The 20,799-nt window shown below is 37.9% G+C and overlaps 2 protein-coding genes across 5 annotated transcripts in view; one reads left to right on the top strand and one right to left on the bottom strand.

The window, feature by feature from the left end:
* The window catches only part of IMMP2L (inner mitochondrial membrane peptidase subunit 2), an 811,025-nt gene that overhangs the window by 406,904 nt on the left and 383,322 nt on the right, over window positions 1–20,799 (top strand). The window lies entirely within an intron of this gene.
* The window catches only part of LRRN3 (leucine rich repeat neuronal 3), a 48,171-nt gene continuing 39,140 nt past the window's right edge, over window positions 11,769–20,799 (bottom strand). The window contains exons 1-3 of one of the 3 annotated variants that reach the window (XM_074942237.1): window positions 19,368–19,461; window positions 18,991–19,103; window positions 11,769–15,824 (exon numbers count right to left, since the gene is read on the bottom strand). In XM_074942237.1, the coding sequence (XP_074798338.1) occupies window positions 13,337–15,463 (2,127 nt within the window). In that variant the 5' untranslated portion in view covers window positions 15,464–15,824; window positions 18,991–19,103; window positions 19,368–19,461 and the 3' untranslated portion in view covers window positions 11,769–13,336. Of the gene's footprint in view, window positions 15,825–18,990; window positions 19,104–19,367; window positions 19,462–20,799 lie in introns of those variants that run through there. The other 2 variants (XM_074942239.1, XM_074942236.1) reach the window with 2 other exon arrangements.

Raw genomic sequence — 20,799 nt, 5'->3', positions numbered from 1 at the left:
ATATGATGTGGAATAAAAGCTTGTGTAGCTTTATACATACACTTGCAATAGTAGGTCTGTAGATGTCTCAGTCTATGGTAGAACTCCCATTGTCAAGAGCTATGAAATTGAAGATTAGAGACAGCATGTAGATCCCTGCCCAACAAAGTACGTAAGCATGTGTACAGTGTTAAGCATGTGAGTAGTCCCACAGAGGTAAGTGGGACTATCCATGTGCTTAGCATTATGACCATGTGTAAGTGCTTTGCTGGGTTTTCTTTAGTTAAACCGGCTTTTTCATTTTATATTTTCCATGAAGCAAGACTTTGAGCTTGTTCAATATATTTTTCTGTAACTAGGAGTAAAAGGAAATTCCATTGCCACCATTTTTCGGTTTTGCTCAGGTTCTGATTGCTCTGACAAATGCTGATAATAATTACATGGGAGGCAGTGGGCAAAAGCTGTACCACTGCACGCTTTTTCATAGCAGAAGTTAGCCAGTGCTTTCCATTATTCTAAAAACACAGTCCAGATTTGTGATCATTTGGGAGCCATCTCGGTAGTTTTCCTTTCTTCAGATCAATCCTTTTCTTTCTACTGGAGATTGGAAAGCTTTTTTCTATAACAATTGCAGTTTTGTATCCCTCTGTGATAGTGTTGCAATCAACTACATGGAATTGCATTACTTTTGTTTGCAGTTTTTTCTCTTAATTTGTCAAAAGTGGCTTTTGAAAGACATTGCCTTAACCAAGTAGAAGCCCATTTTTGTTTTCAGAAAATGTTGTGGTTTTAGCAATGAAATATAGTTTTATAGCAATGAGGCTTCTTGTACTCTGTGTACTATCATATGTTCAATCAGCCACTGTAAGGTCAGTTTCCTTTAATCACTGGCAAGTCCCACTATTACTTTTTGACATATATACATATATGCATTTTTTAGTTTGCTTTGTCTTTGTTCTAATGATATTTTGCATTATGCATTTACTGGTGATAGCTTGAGAATTCTAGCGGACTTTTATTCATGAATAGAATTTAATCACATACATTTTATTTACTCTTTGCACACTGTTTTATAGAGCTAGAGAATAAGAAGTCACTCAATGAAGTTAATGCCAGAAAAATTTCAACCATATAAAAACACTTCTTCACATAGCGTTTAGTCAGTCTGTGGAATATGCACAAGGTTTTAGTGTCAGATGTTGCAAGTGGGTAATTTTAAAATAAAAATAACTTTGTAGTCATGCAAGCTAAGATAAGAGTAATCGATTTTATTGCTTCAGGGCACCTTCTGGTTGCAGGAAACAGTTGGTCAGATGCATTGTGGGATTTTTGTCTTCCTCTGAGGCATTGAACAATGCCAGAGGAAGGCCACTGGACTTGATATGGCAAAATCCATTTCCTATATCCTTCTGCAGAAAGCATAAGAGCAACAGAAATATTGATAATTAAACTAGATTAATTTAGACTTAATGTTCCTCATTTCAGGAGTAGCCTTATTTTGTTTGTCAATAAATTGCCATGAACGCCTATAGCACTATAAGTAATAATTATTAATGACAGCGTCAAACAATGCATTCAGACTTCTCTTGAGTAAACAGAAGTGACTATGTTTTAGAGAGATTTCTTTGTATTGCTTCCAAAAAAATACATTTCAATCTTTAGTGATGGTGGCTGTTATTAATTTCTTTTATTGAAACCATTGCCATTGCAGCGGAGTGCCTCACAAATATTAGTAGACTAAGGCTCACAGCCTCCCTGTGTGGTAGGAAAGTATAATTGTTGAATAATAATGCCCCATTTTACTGATGGGTAAACATAGGTTTCCCTACTGTCAATCTTTTGTGTTACCCCCAGTTTCATCCTCTCTCGGGATGCAGGCTGGTTGTCAAAGATGCTTTCTTTATAGCATTTGCAGCAGAGCAATATGTTTTGCGTACTAGAGGATATATTTAAATATTTCATTGATGATACTAATAATATTTGCATATGGTGAGTAAAGGATAGGTTTCTGGAAGGGAGCTAGGGCTTTGAAATTGGGCATATATTCATATATAGTGTATTATTTTATAAAGCAATTTTCTTTTAACTAGAACAGTTTCAGTCATACTTTAACAGGGCACTGAACAACATTAAAAAGCCGAACTTTTAGAACCCCTTCTTAAAGGGAAATCAGGCTGTGCAGTGTGGGGGAAAGGGAGGGGAAGCAACTGGGAGGAAGGAGCAGGGAATGCTATTTATTATTATTATTATTTATTATTTATTATTTGTATTACCATAGTGATTTGGAGCCCTAGTTTTGGTCAGGACCTCATTGTGCTAGGTGCTGTACAAACACAGAACAAAATGACAACCCTTGCCCCAAAGAGATTATAATCTAAGTATAAAACAAGAGATGGATATAAGATGACAGGGAATTACAAGGAAGCAATGAGACTATACTGGTCAACATGGTAGGCTGTGATCTCAGCACATCTTTAGCCTAGCCATTGTCAAGTTTTTTTTGTTGGCATAATGGGAAAGGAAAGTTTTAAGCAGGGATTTGAAGGACGATTATCCGTTAGTTTTGCAGGTGTTTATGGGGAAAGACTCCCACGCATAATAGGCAGCATTGGAGAAAACAAAGGTGCTTGTTTTGGGGGCAAAAATTGGGGATTGGTCCTGCTTTGAGCAGGGGGTTGGACAAGATGACCTCCTGAGGTCCCTTCTAACCCTGACAATCTATGATTCTATGAAAACTTAACAAGTGGGCAATGCAGGCTGGCATCATGGGCCGATTGCAGGTGGGAGTCAACCTTTCAATACTGAATGAGAGATGTTAGGTGGGGTGAGACCTTGACAGTGAAGACAAGTATCTTAGAATATGGCAGAGAAGAGGGAGGCAGTGGAGGGATACAACAAGAGACATGACATCGTCAAAGCGACGGGATAGGACACTGGTCTTTGCAGATCATGACCAGAGCTTTGGCTCCACCCCCACTTCTGCCCCCTTTTTAAAATGTAAAAATGTTAAAAACCTTATTCTTAGTCAGAGTCATCTGAGAGACCAGAAAATCATGTCTTGGGAAACAGAGGTGTGTTTTCCCATCCACTGACTCATTCTTTTATTGATAAAGATCATTTACAATTTGTGAGTAATGGAAAAATATGTTAAGAATAACTTAAACATATATTTAGGTGCCCTTTTAATCAGTGTGTTGGGTGTATTTTTATCTAATCCAGGGCTTTTGTGTAATAACTGGAGTTATATTTTGGCTGCATGTGACAATTATCTAAACTAAAATATATGTGAGCTGTTTACTAGCATTTAAGCAGTGTTTGCCCAAATGTATGCCAGAGTTCTCATATAAAATGCAGCTACTCGGAAGTAGAGTTTTAACCTTATATCAACAGAACACAGTATTCATCGATGTAGTAATATCAGCCCAACAGAAAGAACTTGGGTATTATATGTGTTGTATTGAAAAACTGCATCAACAAGACTTTTCAGTCTTGTCTTGGATAATGCCATTTCTGATATCTTAAAACCAGCTACTGCCTTAACATCTTCTATAGTTGGTACCACATTCCAAAGTGAGGTTTACTTTACTGGTACTGCAGATATTCAAATATGAAGATAAGGAAAATAAATTTCAAATCCTGCTCAGCTTCTGTATTTACTAGTTTGAAACTACAATAACAGTGGCTTTAATGCATTGGATTCCTGAAAGATAACTATTTAAAAAAAGAAGCAAAGCTGTGTAACATAATCCCATTTCCCATCCTTGAAAAAATGAAATATAACTATGTAGTGGTTTGTGCTTACAGTGTACAGAATAAATATGCTAGTTAGAGCAAGATTAGGTAGAAAATAAGACAAGAAAACTTTGAAGTGTTGAAATCATAATGTGGTATTAAAATATAGATAATTCTCGGGAAAGTTCTGAATTTGTGTCAACTATGCAGTTTCTGGTCACATAATGTAGACCTATCCTAAACACACAATTTCAGAAAAAAAATTTAGTCAGTAGTTTGCTGATCCATGTGATTTATTCTGCCTTTTCTTTTACTGTGGCAATTTGGAAGCTGTGCATTCCCAAGTACTGTCTAAGTCACTCACTGTGCGCTGAGAAACTCAGGAATATAATTTCATGAAATTCAGAAAAGTCATGAACTGGAACTATTTAGAGCATATTACACAAAATCCTTGGGTAAATATGAAGTAAGGCATTCATCATGATGTAACAACCACCATTGTAGAGTTAAGATTGCCACTGAATTTCCACAATAAAACTGATTGAGCCCCCTCCCCTCCTTCCCACCCACCCGGTCAGCTAAAATCCACAAACAAAGAAATACTAGCCTGAAAATTGGATTATATCTGAAGCTAAATTAAGCCGGAGGCCCCTGAAATAAGACACCTTAAATAGAGGTGTACACCAGAGTCCAAAATTAGAAAAGGAGGACTTGTGGCACCTTAGAGACTAACAAATTTATTTGAGCATAAGCTTTCGTGAGCTACAGCTCACTTCATCAGATGCATTCAGTGAAAAATACAGTGGGGAGATTTATATACACAGAGAACATGAAACAATGGGTGTTACCATACACACTGTAAGGAGAGTGATCAGGTAAGGTGAGCTATTACCAGCAGGAGAGCGGGGGGCGGGCACCTTTTGTAATGATAATCAAGGTGGGCTACATGGCTGCTACTCTGAAACCAAAGTCCAAAACATTCTCAAATTTTATTTGCCACCTTACAGAAGAAGGTGGGAGGAAGTGGGCAGAGACAGACAAAAACGTAGATAGATGGAAGTAGATAAATCTAATGTACTGGATTCAGTTCATCAAGATCTAATAGATATGACCAAAGATTAGAATGGACTAAACTTTAAGGGCTACACAATACAGATAAGGATCTACTAGTAAGATTTTAAATAGTAACATCAGACTGGATTGTAATTTTGGATGAGTTTAAAATAGCACAAATTAGCGCTGAACAGCTAAGCTTTCATTTAATAAAAGGAGGGGGAAAATGTAGCCTTTAGCCATATAGCAAACAGCCTTAAAATGTAAATTGAAGTTAATCAGTTAATCTCTCTAAAAATTAAGACACTCAAAAAGACCTATTTAATAGAAAGTTTTTTCTAATACTTTTTGGCAGATTTTAGTTTCAGAACAGAAAGTAGAAGACATTTAAAATTAATTTTATTGCATTCATCCATTTGACAGGGACCATTTCACTTAAGTGAAAAGTCAGTTAAGACTGATTTTATGGTATTGCATTCCAAACTCTAAATTATTTTTAGAAGCAAAGTTGTGTGTAAAACAATTCTATTCTCTATCCTTGAGAAGCTGAAATTTAAGGACTAGAGTGATTGCCTTTTACACTGCCTCCTTTCTCTGCTTTGAGATTCCTCATGCCCTTTTTGAGTCCCCCCACTAGCCCCAAGAACCTCAGGACCTCCTAGTGTGCTCACTTCCTATGGAACTTAGGTAGACTGTAGGAAGTGGGTTAGTGTGATGGCAAATCATGGAGCTTGGAGGGGAAGGACATTCGTGAAGGTGGCTATAGGTAATTCCAGTTGGGTGGGGAAAGTGGTGGAGGAGGGAGAGCAATGGGAATCGGAGCATGTGGAGATAGTGGAAAAGAAGAGCATATGGTGGTGGCATAAGGTGGTGGTAGAGTGGGGTAATGCTCCCCTTTTGCAGGTCCTTTGGTGAATGCCTATGATCTTGGAAAGTTCAGCAGCACCCCACTGCCCTGCTGTGAGCCTGAGTGTGATTATTGAACGAAACCTCATTAGGCTTAGAAACAACAACCACCTTTAATGATTCAGACCCTTATTAGGCATGGCAGACCCTGACAAACTTAAATAGCATTGTCAGATCCCTGACAAGCCTAAACAGGATCATTGGGAGACAGCCTATTCTACTTATGTTCATCAGCAGGCCAGTGATGTCATTTTATTTTGGGAGCTTAGAATCTTCCTTAAGACTTTCAGGGAGACAGGAGGGTTTGGTTGAGCACTGGAAATCCTGGGCTTTCAGGAATGTGGGTCTGGGGAGGGACCCCCATCAATTTCCATTTGGGGCAGCACAATGAGCCCCTTCAGGATAGTCTGTGGCTCGTACACTTACCCACATGGAGCTGTATTTCTCTGCACATCCTATTAGGGGACTGCATATGAAGAAAGAGGAGAGTCACAGGAGGGGCATGAGCAACACCTCTGATTGGCTGTTCCCCATAATCCTCTTGCTCTCCCCTTTCAGTAGGCCATATAAGGCTGCTACAAAGTGTGCACCATCGAAAATCTGCAGGAGAGAGGCTTCACTCCTGCATATCATGGAAGAATAGAACTTTGTGTCTGTAGATCTTATGAAAGAGGCATTTGTTAAATAGCCTGCTCCCACCTCTGCATAACGTTTCCTATTCCCCTCAGCCCTAGGTTAGAAATATTTTTGAAAAATTAGAAAACACCCAGACAAAAACTTTTGCCTTTGAGTTGAGGTTTCAGGTGATTTTAAGCATATACTATCTCATGAGCATTGCGTTAAAAACAACCATTAGTTGTGTGTTTGTACAGCTCCTAGCAAAATGGAGTCCTGGTTCATGACTAGGATTTCTAGGCACTCTGGTAATACAAATAATTAATCCTATTAATACTGATAGAAACTAGGAATTTAAAAATAAAGCTTTCACTACTTAAACAAGATGACTCTCACTCAACCAGCCACAACTTTAACTGCACCATTGGACTTAGAGCAACGTAGTAGTAGCCTAAAGAGGAAAATGTTATATAGGAGTTTTTAAAGTTAATCTTATAAAAATATGCCCAAAGCAACCATATGTAAGTGAAAGTTTGAGGAAACAAGGCAATGAATGGAGGCCAATGACTATATGATTTATAATGGTACCATAGGAATCTCCTTAATGAATGTCTTTTCAAGATTTTTTGTTAATTTAGTTCTTAAAGGAGTTCAGTGCAAGTGTGGTGTAAAAAGCATTAATGCCATCATTTCTTGGCTAATTTATGTGTGTGTGTGTGAGTGTGAGTGAGCATGCACGCACACACTCGTGGTGTGGAAATGGATGGAAGAATGAATGAGACCTCCAAATATTATGCCTTTTTGCTTTAGTGGTGTTACTTGTGCATTTGTATTGTGTTAGCTTTTGCAGCTCAGCTCACTTATGTTGTATCTGCTGGAATAGAGTAAAGTTGTGGTTGTTCTTTGGGTGAGAGTCCATACCTTGTTTGAGAAGTGTAAATTTAATTTTTAATTTCCTTTCTAATTTTTCTTTTTTAATTCAGAAATTCATGAAAGCTAATGAATTTACACTTAAATCACAGATATATACCTTAATACCATGTTGTCAAAATTGTGAGTGGAGAATGTATTATTGTTTGTAATGTGGTTACCGGCTCACTGGGCACCTCCTATGTACTACATACCTATGCACTGAACTGGAATCTTTTTTAAAAAATGGGGATCTGCTGGAATGAAATCCTGATCTATTAAAATCAATGGCAATTTTGACTTCTCTGGGACCAGGTTTTCACCTGTGGGTCTTAATCCATCACATTGTTGTGCAGTTGGTGGACAGGAGGGAGGGTAAGGTTTGTTTTGCTCTATTACAAACATGAGTGGAAGCTACTTGTAGTCAGAGACTTGTTTAAAATCTTAATGAGCTGAAATAAATCTTAAAAGCTTTGCATGGCCTCGCCCTTACGCCCAACCTGGAGTTGCAGCTTGCAAGAGATGTTAAGAGTAACAAGAAGGGTTTCTTCAAGTATGTTGGCAACAAGAAGAAAGTCAAGGAAAGTGTGGGCCCCTTACTGAATGAGGGAGGCAACCTAGTGACAGAGGATGTGGAAAAAGCTAATGTACTCAATGCTTTTTTTGCCTCTGTCTTCACCAACAAGGTCAGCTCCCAGACTACTGCACTGGGCAGCACAGCATGGGGAGGAGGTGACCAGCCCTCTGTGGAGAAAGAAGTGGTTCAGGACTATTTAGAAAAGCTGGAGGAGCACAAGTCCATGGGGCCGGATGCGCTGCATCCGAGAGTGCTAAAGGAGCTGGCGGATGTGATTGCAGAGCCATTGGCCATTATCTTTGAAAACTCATGGCAATCCGGGGAAGTCCCGGACGACTGGAAAAAGGCTAATGTAGTGCCCATCTTTAAAAAAGGGAAGAAGGAGGATCCTGGGAACTACAGGCCAGTCAGCCTCACCTCAGTCCCTGGAAAAATCATGGAGCAAGTCCTCAAGGAATCAATTCTGAAGCACTTAGAGGAGAGGAAAGTGATCAGGAACAGTCAGCATGGATTCACCAAGAGCAAGTCATGCCTGACTAATCTAATTGCCTTCTATGACGAGATAACTGGCTCTGTGGATGAGGGGAAAGTGGTGGACGTGTTGTTCCTTGACTTTAGCAAAGCTTTTGACACGGTCTCCCACGGTATTCTTGCCAGCAAGTTAAAGAAGTATGGGTTGGATGAATGGACTATAAGGTGGATAGAAAGCTGGCTAGATTGTCGGGCTCAACAGATAGTGATCAATGGCTCCATGTCTAGTTGGCAGCCGGTATCAAGTGGAGTGCCCCAAGGGTCGGTCCTGGGGCCGGTTTTGTTCAATATCTTCATAAATGATCTGGAGGATGGTGTGGATTGCACCCTCAGCAAGTTTGCAGATGACACTAAACTGGGAGGAGAGGTATATACGCTGGAGGGTAGGGATAGGATACAGAGGGCCCTAGACAAATTAGAGGATTGGGCCAAAAGAAATCTGATGAGGTTCAACAAGGACAAGTGCAGAGTCCTGCACTTAGGACAGAAGAATCCCATGCACCGCTACAAACTAGGGACCGAATGGCTTGGCAGCAGTTCTGCAGAAAAGGACCTAGGGGTTAGAGTGGATGAGAAGCTGGATATGAGTCAACAGTGAGCCTTTGTTGCCAAGAAGGCCAATGGCATTTTGGGATGTATACGTAGGGGCATTGCCAGCAGATCGAGGGACGTGATCGTTCCCCTCTATTCGACATTGGTGAGGCCTCATCTGGAGTACTGTGTCCAGTTTTGGGCCCCACACTACAAGAAGGATGTGGAAAAATTGGAAAGAGTCCAGCGGAGGGTAACAAAAATGATTAGGGGACTGGAACACATGACTTATGAGGAGAGGCTGAGGGAACTGGGGATGTTTAGTCTGTGGAAGAGAAGAATGAGTTGATAGCTGCTTTCAACTACCTGAAAGGGGGTTCCAAAGAGGATGGCTCTAGACTGTTCTCAGTGGTAGCAGATGACAGAATGAGGAGTAATGGTCTCAAGTTGCAGTGGGGGAGGTTTAGGTTGGATATTCGGAAAAACTTTTTCACTAGGAGGGTGGTGAAACACTGGAATGCGTTACCTAGGGAGGTGGTGGAATCTCCTTCCTTAGATATTTTTAAGGTCAGGCTTGACAAAGCCCTGGCTGGGATGATTTAGTTGGGGATTGGTCCTGCTTTGAGCAGGGGGTTGGACTAGATGACCTCCTGAGGTCCCTTCCAACCCTGATATTCTATGATATTCTATGATTCAAAAGCACAGGTTGAAAGGGGTGTGAGAATGGGTGCATCTGAGGAGATATGGGTTTAAGTGCAACCCTTCACATCAAAACGAGGCACGTATCTACGTGCCCCACCTGTTTGGTCTTACTCCTGTTTCTGAGTAGAAGTAACTTGATGGCTGTGCAGCCGTGCTCTCTTTAATGCAGGTGTGGATTTCCTTAGATCCCTGTTGTGCTCATCATGCTTCATCTTGTCCTTATAGGCACAACTGTGTGCCCGTACTATACAGAATCTAGAATTGACAAGTGGGGAGCCTAATTTATGGCAATGTTTGAGCTTATTCTGTAATTGTTTAAACAAAGTGGCAATGTGGTTTTTGCACATACTTAGTTATGGGGTTGTAACATTCTCATTCTGAGCCCAGGCCTTTTTTTGTTTAATTGCTGTTGAATAGTTAATACATGGATCTCTGCCACCATCTTAACATAGAGCTACTCAAAGAAATATGATCTGAGAAAAAATGTAGCCTCTGTAATAAAACCCTGAAACAAACTTCCAGTGAGTAAATATAAACATTAAGATCAGATACAAGTTTTTAAATGATCCCATCTCCAAACGATTTTCCCATTTAATGTTTATGGTCAACAGAATTTCATCAAAGAAAATGTGACTCTGCTTACTCACTTTCCTGTCAGTTTCAGGAAAATCTCAGACTAAAGCAAATTTGCACTCTGATGGAATCCTACAAAACTATAATGATATTGAAATTTATGATACCTGTATAATGGGATAGTGTTATTTTCCTTAGTGTCTAAATCAACCAGTATCATTTGTTTCCTACTAGTAAACCCTACAAGTTACCATCAAAATCCAGGGTTCTTTAAACTTTCCACTCCTCACTGATCTAATGGATCATAGTCTTTATGCAGGTAATACTCCCATTGAAGTGAATGGATATATGCTCATTTAAGGATAGGAGTGCCTTGCCCTATTTAAAAATAACACATAGCACTTTTTGTTGGTATACATCAAAGTGCTTTTCAGTGGAAGTTAAAGTTCATTAGAACTGGGAAAAATGAGATGTGGAGTGGTGAAGTGACTTGCTCAGGGTCACACGGGAGGTGAGTGGCAGAGCCACTTTATTGTAAGGAATTTCTCCTTCTCACAAGAGATTTTCCATCTGAACAGCTAGAAATAGAGTCATCAATCTCTCTAATTTAAATGTTTAAGTATATTTTCATGTAAAATGATTGGTGTGATTTTGACCAACATTTAGGTATTATATATGTCAGGTATCAGGGTTATAGGAGAGAATGAATGCCCTCCTAACTAGCCAAACTAACATATTTTCTTCACTAATAGAAAGTCAAGACTAGATTTTTAAATAAAGAGCATGATGATTTGGTATGAACAAATGTATTTATTGAGCTGAAACAAAAATATTTTTTTTCGTTTCAGTGCTTACCATTAGGTGTTCATTTAGTGTGCTAGTTCACACCATTGTGCTGAGTTACTGTTGCTTGAAACAAATGAGATTCTCACCTCTGACCTGTATCAGTAACATGTTCTAAATGTAGCTAGATTCCAAAGATTAACATACAAGATACATGAGCAAGTTCTTGCTGACCTATACAGTACTTGCATTGTAATAGGTCATATTTCAACTCCTGTGTTTTTGATAAATAGCTTGGCTCTAAAAGCTCTGTCCAAGGTTCTGAAATCTCTTATGATATATGAGCATGTCTAGCTGATAAATTCTGATGCCAGCCTGTGTGTGATAGTGATTCATCAGGTTTGTAAAATTTGTGTTCAGCAAAACGTATTGAATTTATAAAGATCCAAATTTGGGATATTTTAAAATTAGTACTGGCGTGTTCTCCTTTCTAGTTTTAAACATCTTTCTGAAAATAACTTGCACATGCTCAGAAACAACTAGGATTTAATCAGAAAGTGTCAACTTTAACTTGAAAGTAAGTTATTCATTTGTAATATATCAAATGAGATAATTTTCTGTATTAGGAATGCTTACAGACCAATGGCATTATGCAGCAGGCCATGAATAAGTGGAAATGTTAAATGTCTGTTTGCTAGTGGACACACACAAAAATGAACAAGAAAGCACTGGAGAATTTCAAAGTTAGGGTTCTGACCTACACAAATGCTGCCAATAATTCCAGAGAAATGTTTACTTCAGGTGAATTCAGAAGATAAAATCTATTTGATTACAATACTTTAAAAATATTAAAGCATGTAAAAACCAAAATGCCTTTTGTCCTATTTTTTGTTTCATATGCAAGAGACTTACATGTTATTTTAATAATTTTTAATTCCCTAAATGTACTGTTTTCATTCCCTAAATGGAAACTCCATTTTTCCTTCTGGCTTAGTTCTCTGTATTTGTATACACAACCACTAACTGGAATATGGTATCAATTTTGCTGCTAGGTTCTTCATCTGTCTCTACCACCTGGAGGTCAACACTCCTTTAGCATGTCATATCTCAGTTTTGGACTACTTTTTCCACTGAATCCAGGAATAGTCAGATTTACTCCATCCATATAACAGAATTAGGATTTAAATTTAGAGTCAGCAACAGTGTCCATTTGCTGTTTCAAGGCCCAGCCTTACTCCTAATGAATACAAGGGGAATTTTGCCATGAAGGCCATTGTGAGTGGGATCAAGCATTCATTTTATTTCAGTGTACATCATTCAGTTATTTGCATGTCACATCTTCAAAGCTGGAGTGTTTAATAAACCTTTAATTGGTGGTGGTTGCTGTTGTATCAGAACAGAATTGTGCAGACCCATAGAGAGATCCTAAATGTCAACAAGATTGCTAAGTTCTGTTAAAAATTGTGCGAGTTTTCCGTGTACCAAGAAACGTAAACTTTAGACACTGTTAATAATTAAATTGGCCTTTTTATTGCAGCCAAAGTATTGGATTTACATTATTTGAGTCTAATAATTAAATCCAATCTTCAGGCACCAAGTAAAAAAATAAATCTAATTCACTGACAGCAGCAGGTCCCTGTATGTTTCTCCTTTGGGTGAAGAGGTGTGTGTGTGTGTTTGTGTGTGTTTTAATGACCAACAGGTAAAATATATAGTTATTACTTCTTAACCGTATGGATAACTACTTTATACAGGTATTTATTATGTTGTTTATTGCTGTTATACAGCCTAAAAAAACAGCAAAAATTTCCTATGCAGTCAAGCCTGCATTTGAACTGGAAAATATATACAGAGATTTATAGAGAGAGATTTTATAAGACATGAAATTGAATTTGTTTATTGTCAGAGAGGAGCCCCCAGATGGATTTTCTTTTTTTAAGAAACAAACAAGCCAAAAACTCTTTTGATTTTAATCAAAAATGTATTTTTCCTCATAAAAAATGTTTCACATACTCACTGTGTCTACTCTACAGAATTTGTCCATTTCATTACACCATGTGTCAATTCTAATTTATCTGGTCACTGCAAAAACACGCTGCTAGTGTGTGTAATACAGCACAGGAAGAGGTATTGCTCAGTTCTACTACTCTTACTTAAATAAAAAAAATACAGAAAATGTTCTTGGCTACTTGCACTGTATTCCAGACTGAAAAGTCACATGGAAGTTCTAAAAAAATGGAGTAATTGTATTTGGTTGGCACAATACCCTTAGAAGCCAGTTAGTTAAAAATCTTTTTTATGCTGAATCAGTACATATTCCCATTTGTCAACACAAGCAGCAATGCCCAGACTTCTGATCTCTAAAGAGTAATACTTTTTTTTGCCTTTTTATTTAGCACAACTGCAGTCTTGTGCTTTTCCAACATTGGTGTTTACATTGATGTTTCATGACATATTCGTTGGTACTCCTATCACAGTTGCTTTTACTTCCAGTGCTGTGCTTTTGTCTTTGCCAGTGTCCCAAAGACTGATTAGAGGAGGATAAAGTTCATTGAGTGAAAAGGATTGTTTCTTCAGGTAATTCCTTAAATAGCTGTGTCCTGCATCGCAGTTAATTTCTTGTGAGATGCAACTGTAGAGATATACCACACAGATGACTCCCAAAAGAACTCCAAGGCAGGCAAGGAATCCTGTTATGTTGGTCTTTTCATAATCTTTCACTGCAAGGTCCAATCCTTTTGTGGTGACATTGACACATTGTTTTTTATTCTGCTGGTAGATGGTGGGAATGTCTATACAAATTTCATATTCAGTTGATGGATTTAGATGAGTAAGATTATACACCTTTATATCAGATGGAATTCGAACACTCTGTGCAGCCGGAGAGTTCTCGGTCTTCTGAAATGCAGTCCATCTAATGCTGGATTTCAGAATTTTAGAACTTGCTTTCCAAGACACCAGAATAGAATTAGATTGCACTTCTTTTATTTTAATCTTCAAAGATCCATTGCTGTCTTGGGGGAAGGAACCATTCACTTTCATCATAACTGATTTTAAATCTGCTCCAACTAGATTAGTTGCTATGCATGTATATAGTCCACTTTCTTTTTGTGTAACATCACTTATGTCTAATGTTCCTTCAGAATGGACATAGTATTTATCAGTAACCATATTAGGCAAAAGTTTGCGACCTGATGGTGTTATCCAGTATATTTCAGGTTCTGGTTCTGCTGTTGCTCTGCAGTGTAAAGAAACATAGCTGCCAGTTTCTAAATCCAGAGTTGAGGGAAAACTTTCAGGCGCTATCAGTGGGAGGCAGATTTCCATCATTTCCCTAAAGTGTACCTGCCTCACATTCTGGCCTTGAAATTCTGGAGGATCCACACAAAATAATGAATCTGGCTCCATGAATCGAATGTTGGTTTTATTCATGTTAATCCAGCGGATGACACAATCACATCTGATTGGATTGCTGTGTATACTGATTTCTTTGAGGTTAGGCAAAGAGTCTATTGTATTACGGTATAGGGCACTAAGTGCATTACTATTGAGCATGAGTGATTCTAGCTTGGGAAGTTTATAGAAAGCGTTTGGATGGATGTATGATAATCTGGGGTTATTGGTAGCTTCTATTTTTCTTAAATCTGGCAAATTGTTAACAGCAAGACTATCTATAGAAATTAGTTCAGGCATGTTATTAATTCCCAATTCTTTTAGGTGCAGCATATTGCTAAAATCTCCTCTTCGTATTCTGTTAATGGGATTCTTATTTAGATCCAAAAATTTGAGATTTGTAACCTTTTGAAGAGCAACATGGGGCACTTTAACAAATCTATTGTCATAAAATGAGATGCTTTCTAAATTGTTAAGGCCAACCAAAGCATTATCAGGTATTTCAGTGAGATTTATGCCTGCTAAAACCAGGCTGCACAGATTGATAAGAGGCTTAAAGTTCATTTCTTCGATTCTGATGATTGGATTTTCCCCAATCATGAGAATCTCAAGGTTAGGAATAGCTTCAAACCACTTACTGTTGATCATCTGTAGGCTATTTGAATTGAGATGAAGTCTGAGAAGATTATCAAGGCCTATAAAAGCTCCTGATGCAATTGTGGAAAGCAAGTTGTGATTAATGTAGAGTTCTTGTAAATTGTTCAGTCCAGATAGACATTCTTCAGGCAGCTCAGTAAGTTTGTTTTCCTCAAGGTACACCGAAAGAAGCTGTGGCATCTTTCTAAGGTTAATATTGATCACTGAGGATAAATTGTTTTGAGATAAATCAAGACCAGTAAGGTTCACTGGGAAGTCTACTGAGTGTTCAATTTTTGCAATGTTGTTTGTCTGTAGAAGTAGAACCTGTGTGTTAGCAGGCAGTCTCATTGGGAAATTAACAAGGCCTAAATCATTACAGTCCACTGTTGGAGCTTCCATGTATATGGATCTTGGGGTAAACCAAGGTCTGATCTCACATGTACATGACTGAGGGCAGTCTACCTTTTTATCTACAGCTTGTACAAATGCAGTGATAGCTAGGCCAAGAAGGAAATGAATTTTGAGTGGCATGTCCTTCATCTTAGCTCACGTCTTCAGAAAAGTAAATGGCCTTTAAGGATACCACAGATGCTGTTTTTAACTTCAGTAAGAGCTAGTCATTTGATAAAACAAATACTTGCATTTGTCAAATGATGAATGCCAAAGAAGCACAAAGACTTTCTTCCTGAAAATAAGTGATAACCTCGTAACCACCTTGTCCAATGATAACAGGCATGCTGTGGAAATGAAGGTCACTGTCTCCTTGATGCCATAAAACTGATAAGATTTGTGATGATGAAGCATGTATAGATGGTCATAGAAGATTAAGCAATTCATTTATTTACTAGTATTAACTTCAGATCCCATGATTGATTAGTGTTGGCAGGAATGACAGGATGACCTAAAATATAAGAAGAGAAAATAATTAGCCATCTCTCTATAATATTAATTATTGCACATAAGAAAATAAAATGGCTGTGGTTTCTAGAGTATTGCAGTGGCATCTATTCAGCATAAATAAAGTTAATATAGTAATATGTCTTGCAGCTTGTCACTAGGGTACTTAGCTCTCCAGCAAGCTGAAGTTCCAAAAAATAAAAAACAAAATATATCACTGAGATTTTTCCACATATTTCAGGCTATTTTAGAATATTTTTCTTTCCTACTGTTATCACTAAAAGCAGACTCTGCTATATTGGCTTTGAAAACTTAACCACTGAGCTAAATCTTGCAGACTATGAATGTTTACTCTTTGAACACAGAGTTTATAAATATAAAGAACACAATTTATATGTAATCAAAGAAAAAGGAACAGTTGCATTAATATACACCCAAAATGAGTGCATCCTGAGACATGCCCATGAGATATTTATACAGTAACATACAAAATTGATAATGCCTGTGTTTTATCTTTTCCTAATTGTTTTATAGCTGCTATTCTGGGAACAAGCTTGATTTTTAAAGATATAATTGGAGGGGAAAGTGTACTTTGTAATAAATTGTTTGTCATATTGGAAATTCAATCTAATTACTGCCCGTCTTATTTTTACTTGAAAAATCTTACATTGCATTAGGATAACAAAGGGAAAGTGCCTTTACTGCAGTCAGGAAAAAAAAGCACACTTAGCTGATAATGCTTTCAACTCACAGTCTGAGCTCCACCATTAAGGTGCCAAGTCTCCGCAGTCCTCACTGACTTCAGTGGGTACTGAGGGCTCTCACTGCCTTCTGAGATGTGCTTATCTTGTAGAATTATACTTTAAAATATAGCCTGTCTCCAGATGAATGGTAGCTCTTTCCCTCTTAAAGAAACTGCTTTGAGCACATTCAAAACTATTGTGTGAGAAAGTTTTGATGTCTTTATGCATGAAATGGGACACATACTACTGCATTTATTTTAAAACAGCAGACTGTGTACCAAAGCTCACCATACAGTGTCTGTCTCTGGAATCAACCATACCTTATACATTTATTTTTCACTTTGTCTTTTACTTCTAGTATTAAAATTCACAATGGCATAGTTTACAAACACTAAGATAAGGTCAGTGCTTCATTGATATTGATAAATGCATTTTGAAATGTCACTGGTATGGACAGACGGAAACACTCCACGCTTGGCAAAAGGTTCCTGTCTTCAGAGATGTAAAGCATATAAAATCTGAAATAGCATCTGATTTGGCTGTTTTCCTGCCATTTGTTGGCACCAAGTCCTTATCTATAAAACTGACTTTCATGTTACAGATAACTAGTATGCGTTCTGCTAGTGATAAAAGCTATCTCAAATTAAAATTGCTGAAGTAAGTAAGAGAGGCATACTGTGGTTTCTCCATCCTTTCCTTTTTCTGCTTTAGAAGGAATGCCGATTGATCTTGTGTCCAATCCACTTATTTAAGATCTACGTTACTGCCTATATTTTCCTTTTTTTAAAATATTTGCCTTCTGTTTCTTATTTGCATCTTATCCATTCAATACTGTATATAATTTTAGTTGCTTGCATTAACAAATATATGTGATTTGTTTTTTTTGTGGTACAGTGGTGGCTCTTACAAAGTTGTCAGTTTTATTTAAGAACAATAGATAAGGTTACTTTAGTATCTTCAGCATTCTCTTCAACTTCCTCATGCTTACTCCAGCAAATACCTTGATTACTGTAAATACCATAGTTAAATAACTTCAAGTAATTAATAATTATCTAAGACATTTGGCAAGTTTTTGAGGTCTGCTCTTTGAATACATGTAAAGATTTTTCATCACTTAACTTTACAATATAACTATATTTATAAAATGAACAGAAAATGTGTGAGCTAAACATACAGAAAACAGTCTGCTGCTTTGGAGTTTTATAATACATTTTTACGGCAATGGTCCAGATCATCCTGAAATGCAAAGAAACCCTGGTACAAAATAAGATAATTAAAATATAATCTGTTCCTTCATTTCTTGAAATGAGGTAAACTTTAGATTTACAAAGAAATAAACATATGCCTGGTCAGTTAATTCTTGTAACTATGGGCTTATCTAGATGGAGAGTTAGTGTGCGAAAAGCTGGGTAGTTAAATATACAGTGCACTAGCATGCTGCACACTAAGTCTCCATGTGGACCCTACTACCGCATACTAACTGCCTAGGTAAATCCTCACATTACTAATTTATAGTCTGGAAGCATAATGGAATAAAATCTCATTCTGTGGGCAAGTTAGTGACAGAAAGGTAAGGAGATAGCATTTGATTCAAAAAAATCTACAGAATCCATAATTTCAGTGAAGTCACCCTCTGTGGCATGGCAGGGGGTGGCGCTGTCACCCCCCCCCAACCCCACCCCCAGCTCCAGCTCTTCTCGTTGGTGGAAACTTTGATAATACAATGTGGTCAGAAATGTGTTGAGTTGGGTGTCATTCAAAAGCCCTTTTTCCCATGAGCACCATGATATCAAACATGACAAATCTAGTAGATATAAGTTAGAGAAAATGTTTTAAAATGAACACTTTTAATTATACTTTAACATAGGGATGCATTGCCCACATAAAAAAAAAAACATTGATTTTGGAAATCTTTGAGAAGACACCTAGCCTTGTAGGGCTGAAAACATTTATTCATCAAAGTCATCATTGGTGTCGTTTTCAGCTAGGCACGACTGCTAGACATGTTGTCACACTGAGCCTCATCCATGCCACACTTGTACATCTTCATACAAGGCGGGCTGTTGGCCAAATATTTGTAGAGTGGTGAGCATCTGGTCTTTGCACAGAAGCATTTTATTAACTGAAGGATTGTTTAAGGAGTGCATGGTATTTCATGCATAACTGCTGTGATCAATCCATCCTGCAAGACCCATCCATACCCTATGGTGGGAGGGGAGTAGTTTTGGATGTGCTTGATCATGTGGAGCCACTATATTGCTTGATAATTTGCCCTCTTGATAGCAGATATAAATGCACCCTTTACAAGTGGCAGTTTTTCTTCAGATACTTCTTGGAAAACATCCACCAAAGTAGGTCTACATGTGTCATAATTTTGGTCTTCAAATGGTAAACTTGGCATGTGAATGCCTCCTGTGCATTTATTACCTCATCAGTGTCTTTCTCAGCTATTCCGAGCCCCTTCAGAACAAGGAGAGAGTCTTTGGAGGCTGAATCAAAGGCCTTCCAGTAAGATAATTTCCTTCCATTAGTGTCACATCCTGAAAGGGAATGGAAACCTAGTAGTGCTTTGAATGGTGCAAGTGATAGGAACATATCTCTGAGGAATCTAAAATGATTCAGTTCCCCAGCAACAGACACTAAAACAGAATATTAATGAAGTCTTGGGTAGTGTCTAGCACTGGAACATCTATGTCTTGTGAAAAGATCTAGAGTTTTGTAGCACCTTTCTCTGTGGCAATGATCGCATGCAAGATAATTTTAGTGTCAGTTTCTCATGGGAATTATGAAGAAACTTCACTTACCAGTGTGAGGTAGCAGCTTCATTTTGCCATGCAACAATGAAATTCTTTGAGCAATTTTTCGCATGTTGGAGCTTTTTCCTGCAACGTATGCAGTTAACTAGACCTTCATTGGAGTATCAGACAGTGACACTGTCTTCATTGTGACACTGGAGATGTTCATGGAGTCAATGATTTTGTACTGGACAGGTGCAATACCATGGAATCTCTTCTTTTTGGTCATATTTTAATTGATTCCTCTGCATACATGTCAAACACAAAGTGGACTTTGTCATTGGTCCAGTATTTTCTCTGTAGCTTCACAATGAAGTGTTCAGCCAAGTTTTGGCAGGTATTAACAGTTTCTGGTTTGTTGAGAGCTCATACTGCAAGTGTACCATTTATGATTGCTTCACTGAAAGGTCTCTGCTGGCATAAATTACCCTCACACAGGTGTCATCAGGTGCTGGATTAACAAAAGTATGAATGTGCATTAGTTTTCTTTTGGCCTGGCACATATGCATTGTTCCACTGCATTGGAATATCAATTGTGTTTCCATGCAGAACTTGTACTTTCCCAAAGTGTTATGTAGATCAACATCATGCTGGGATCTCAACCTGACCAGGAGAAGAACAAACGATGACATGTCTGTGGTTCGCTCTGTAATTGCCCTGCTACCTTCATTCTGACATTTTTCTTTGCATTTGAGCACAACTTTAGTTTGTTCTTTTTGATTGGATCCCATAGATTGATAAAAATTGCCATTGGTAAATGCTCCCCTTGCCAATGGCAGTTTTTCTCTTTTTGTCTGTTTCTTGGAAAACATCTGCCAACATTCGGTAAAGTGTCACCAAGCATTGTGTTTAACCAGCTTCTCCGCTGTAGTATTCGCCAGAGATCCAACTACTAGTGAATACTCTTTGGCTCCCCATTGATGCCTAAAAATGACTAAGACCAAAGTAAAAATAAGGACTTTGTAATAAATTACTTTGGGATTGTTATTCATTATGTTTGGTAATGTATGTAATGTAACTTTGTGCATACTATTTGCAGTTGGATTCCAGTAATTTCTGGCTGGATGCTGACATCTTAACCAGTGCCTCATTACAACTCTTTTGTTATAATAAACAAAGCTGATAATCAGTACCACTGAACTGCTTCTTTTTTTTTGCCAGTGATAGCAAACCAACTTGGAGCACTCCTTCCATTTATAATCTGTAGCATTAAAAAAATTAATAAAGTACCATATTCTAAGCATTAGCTGATAACACACTACTGTCAGTTGAGGGCCACAATTTAACTTTGGAAAGGTTTGACATGCTTGTGTTAAAAATCAACTTTTTAAAAATTATATTTTAAAACATTTTCTCAAAGATATATTTACATAATTGTTCTAGATTTGTCATATTTAGCACTATTGTGTTTTTTGGAAGGAAAGAGCTTTTGAATGAAGCC

The sequence above is a fragment of the Natator depressus genome, chromosome 1 (assembly GCF_965152275.1).
Source record: "Natator depressus isolate rNatDep1 chromosome 1, rNatDep2.hap1, whole genome shotgun sequence".
In the NCBI taxonomy this organism is placed as follows: domain Eukaryota; kingdom Metazoa; phylum Chordata; order Testudines; family Cheloniidae; genus Natator; species Natator depressus.
This window is presented reverse-complemented; position numbering and strand designations above follow the sequence as displayed.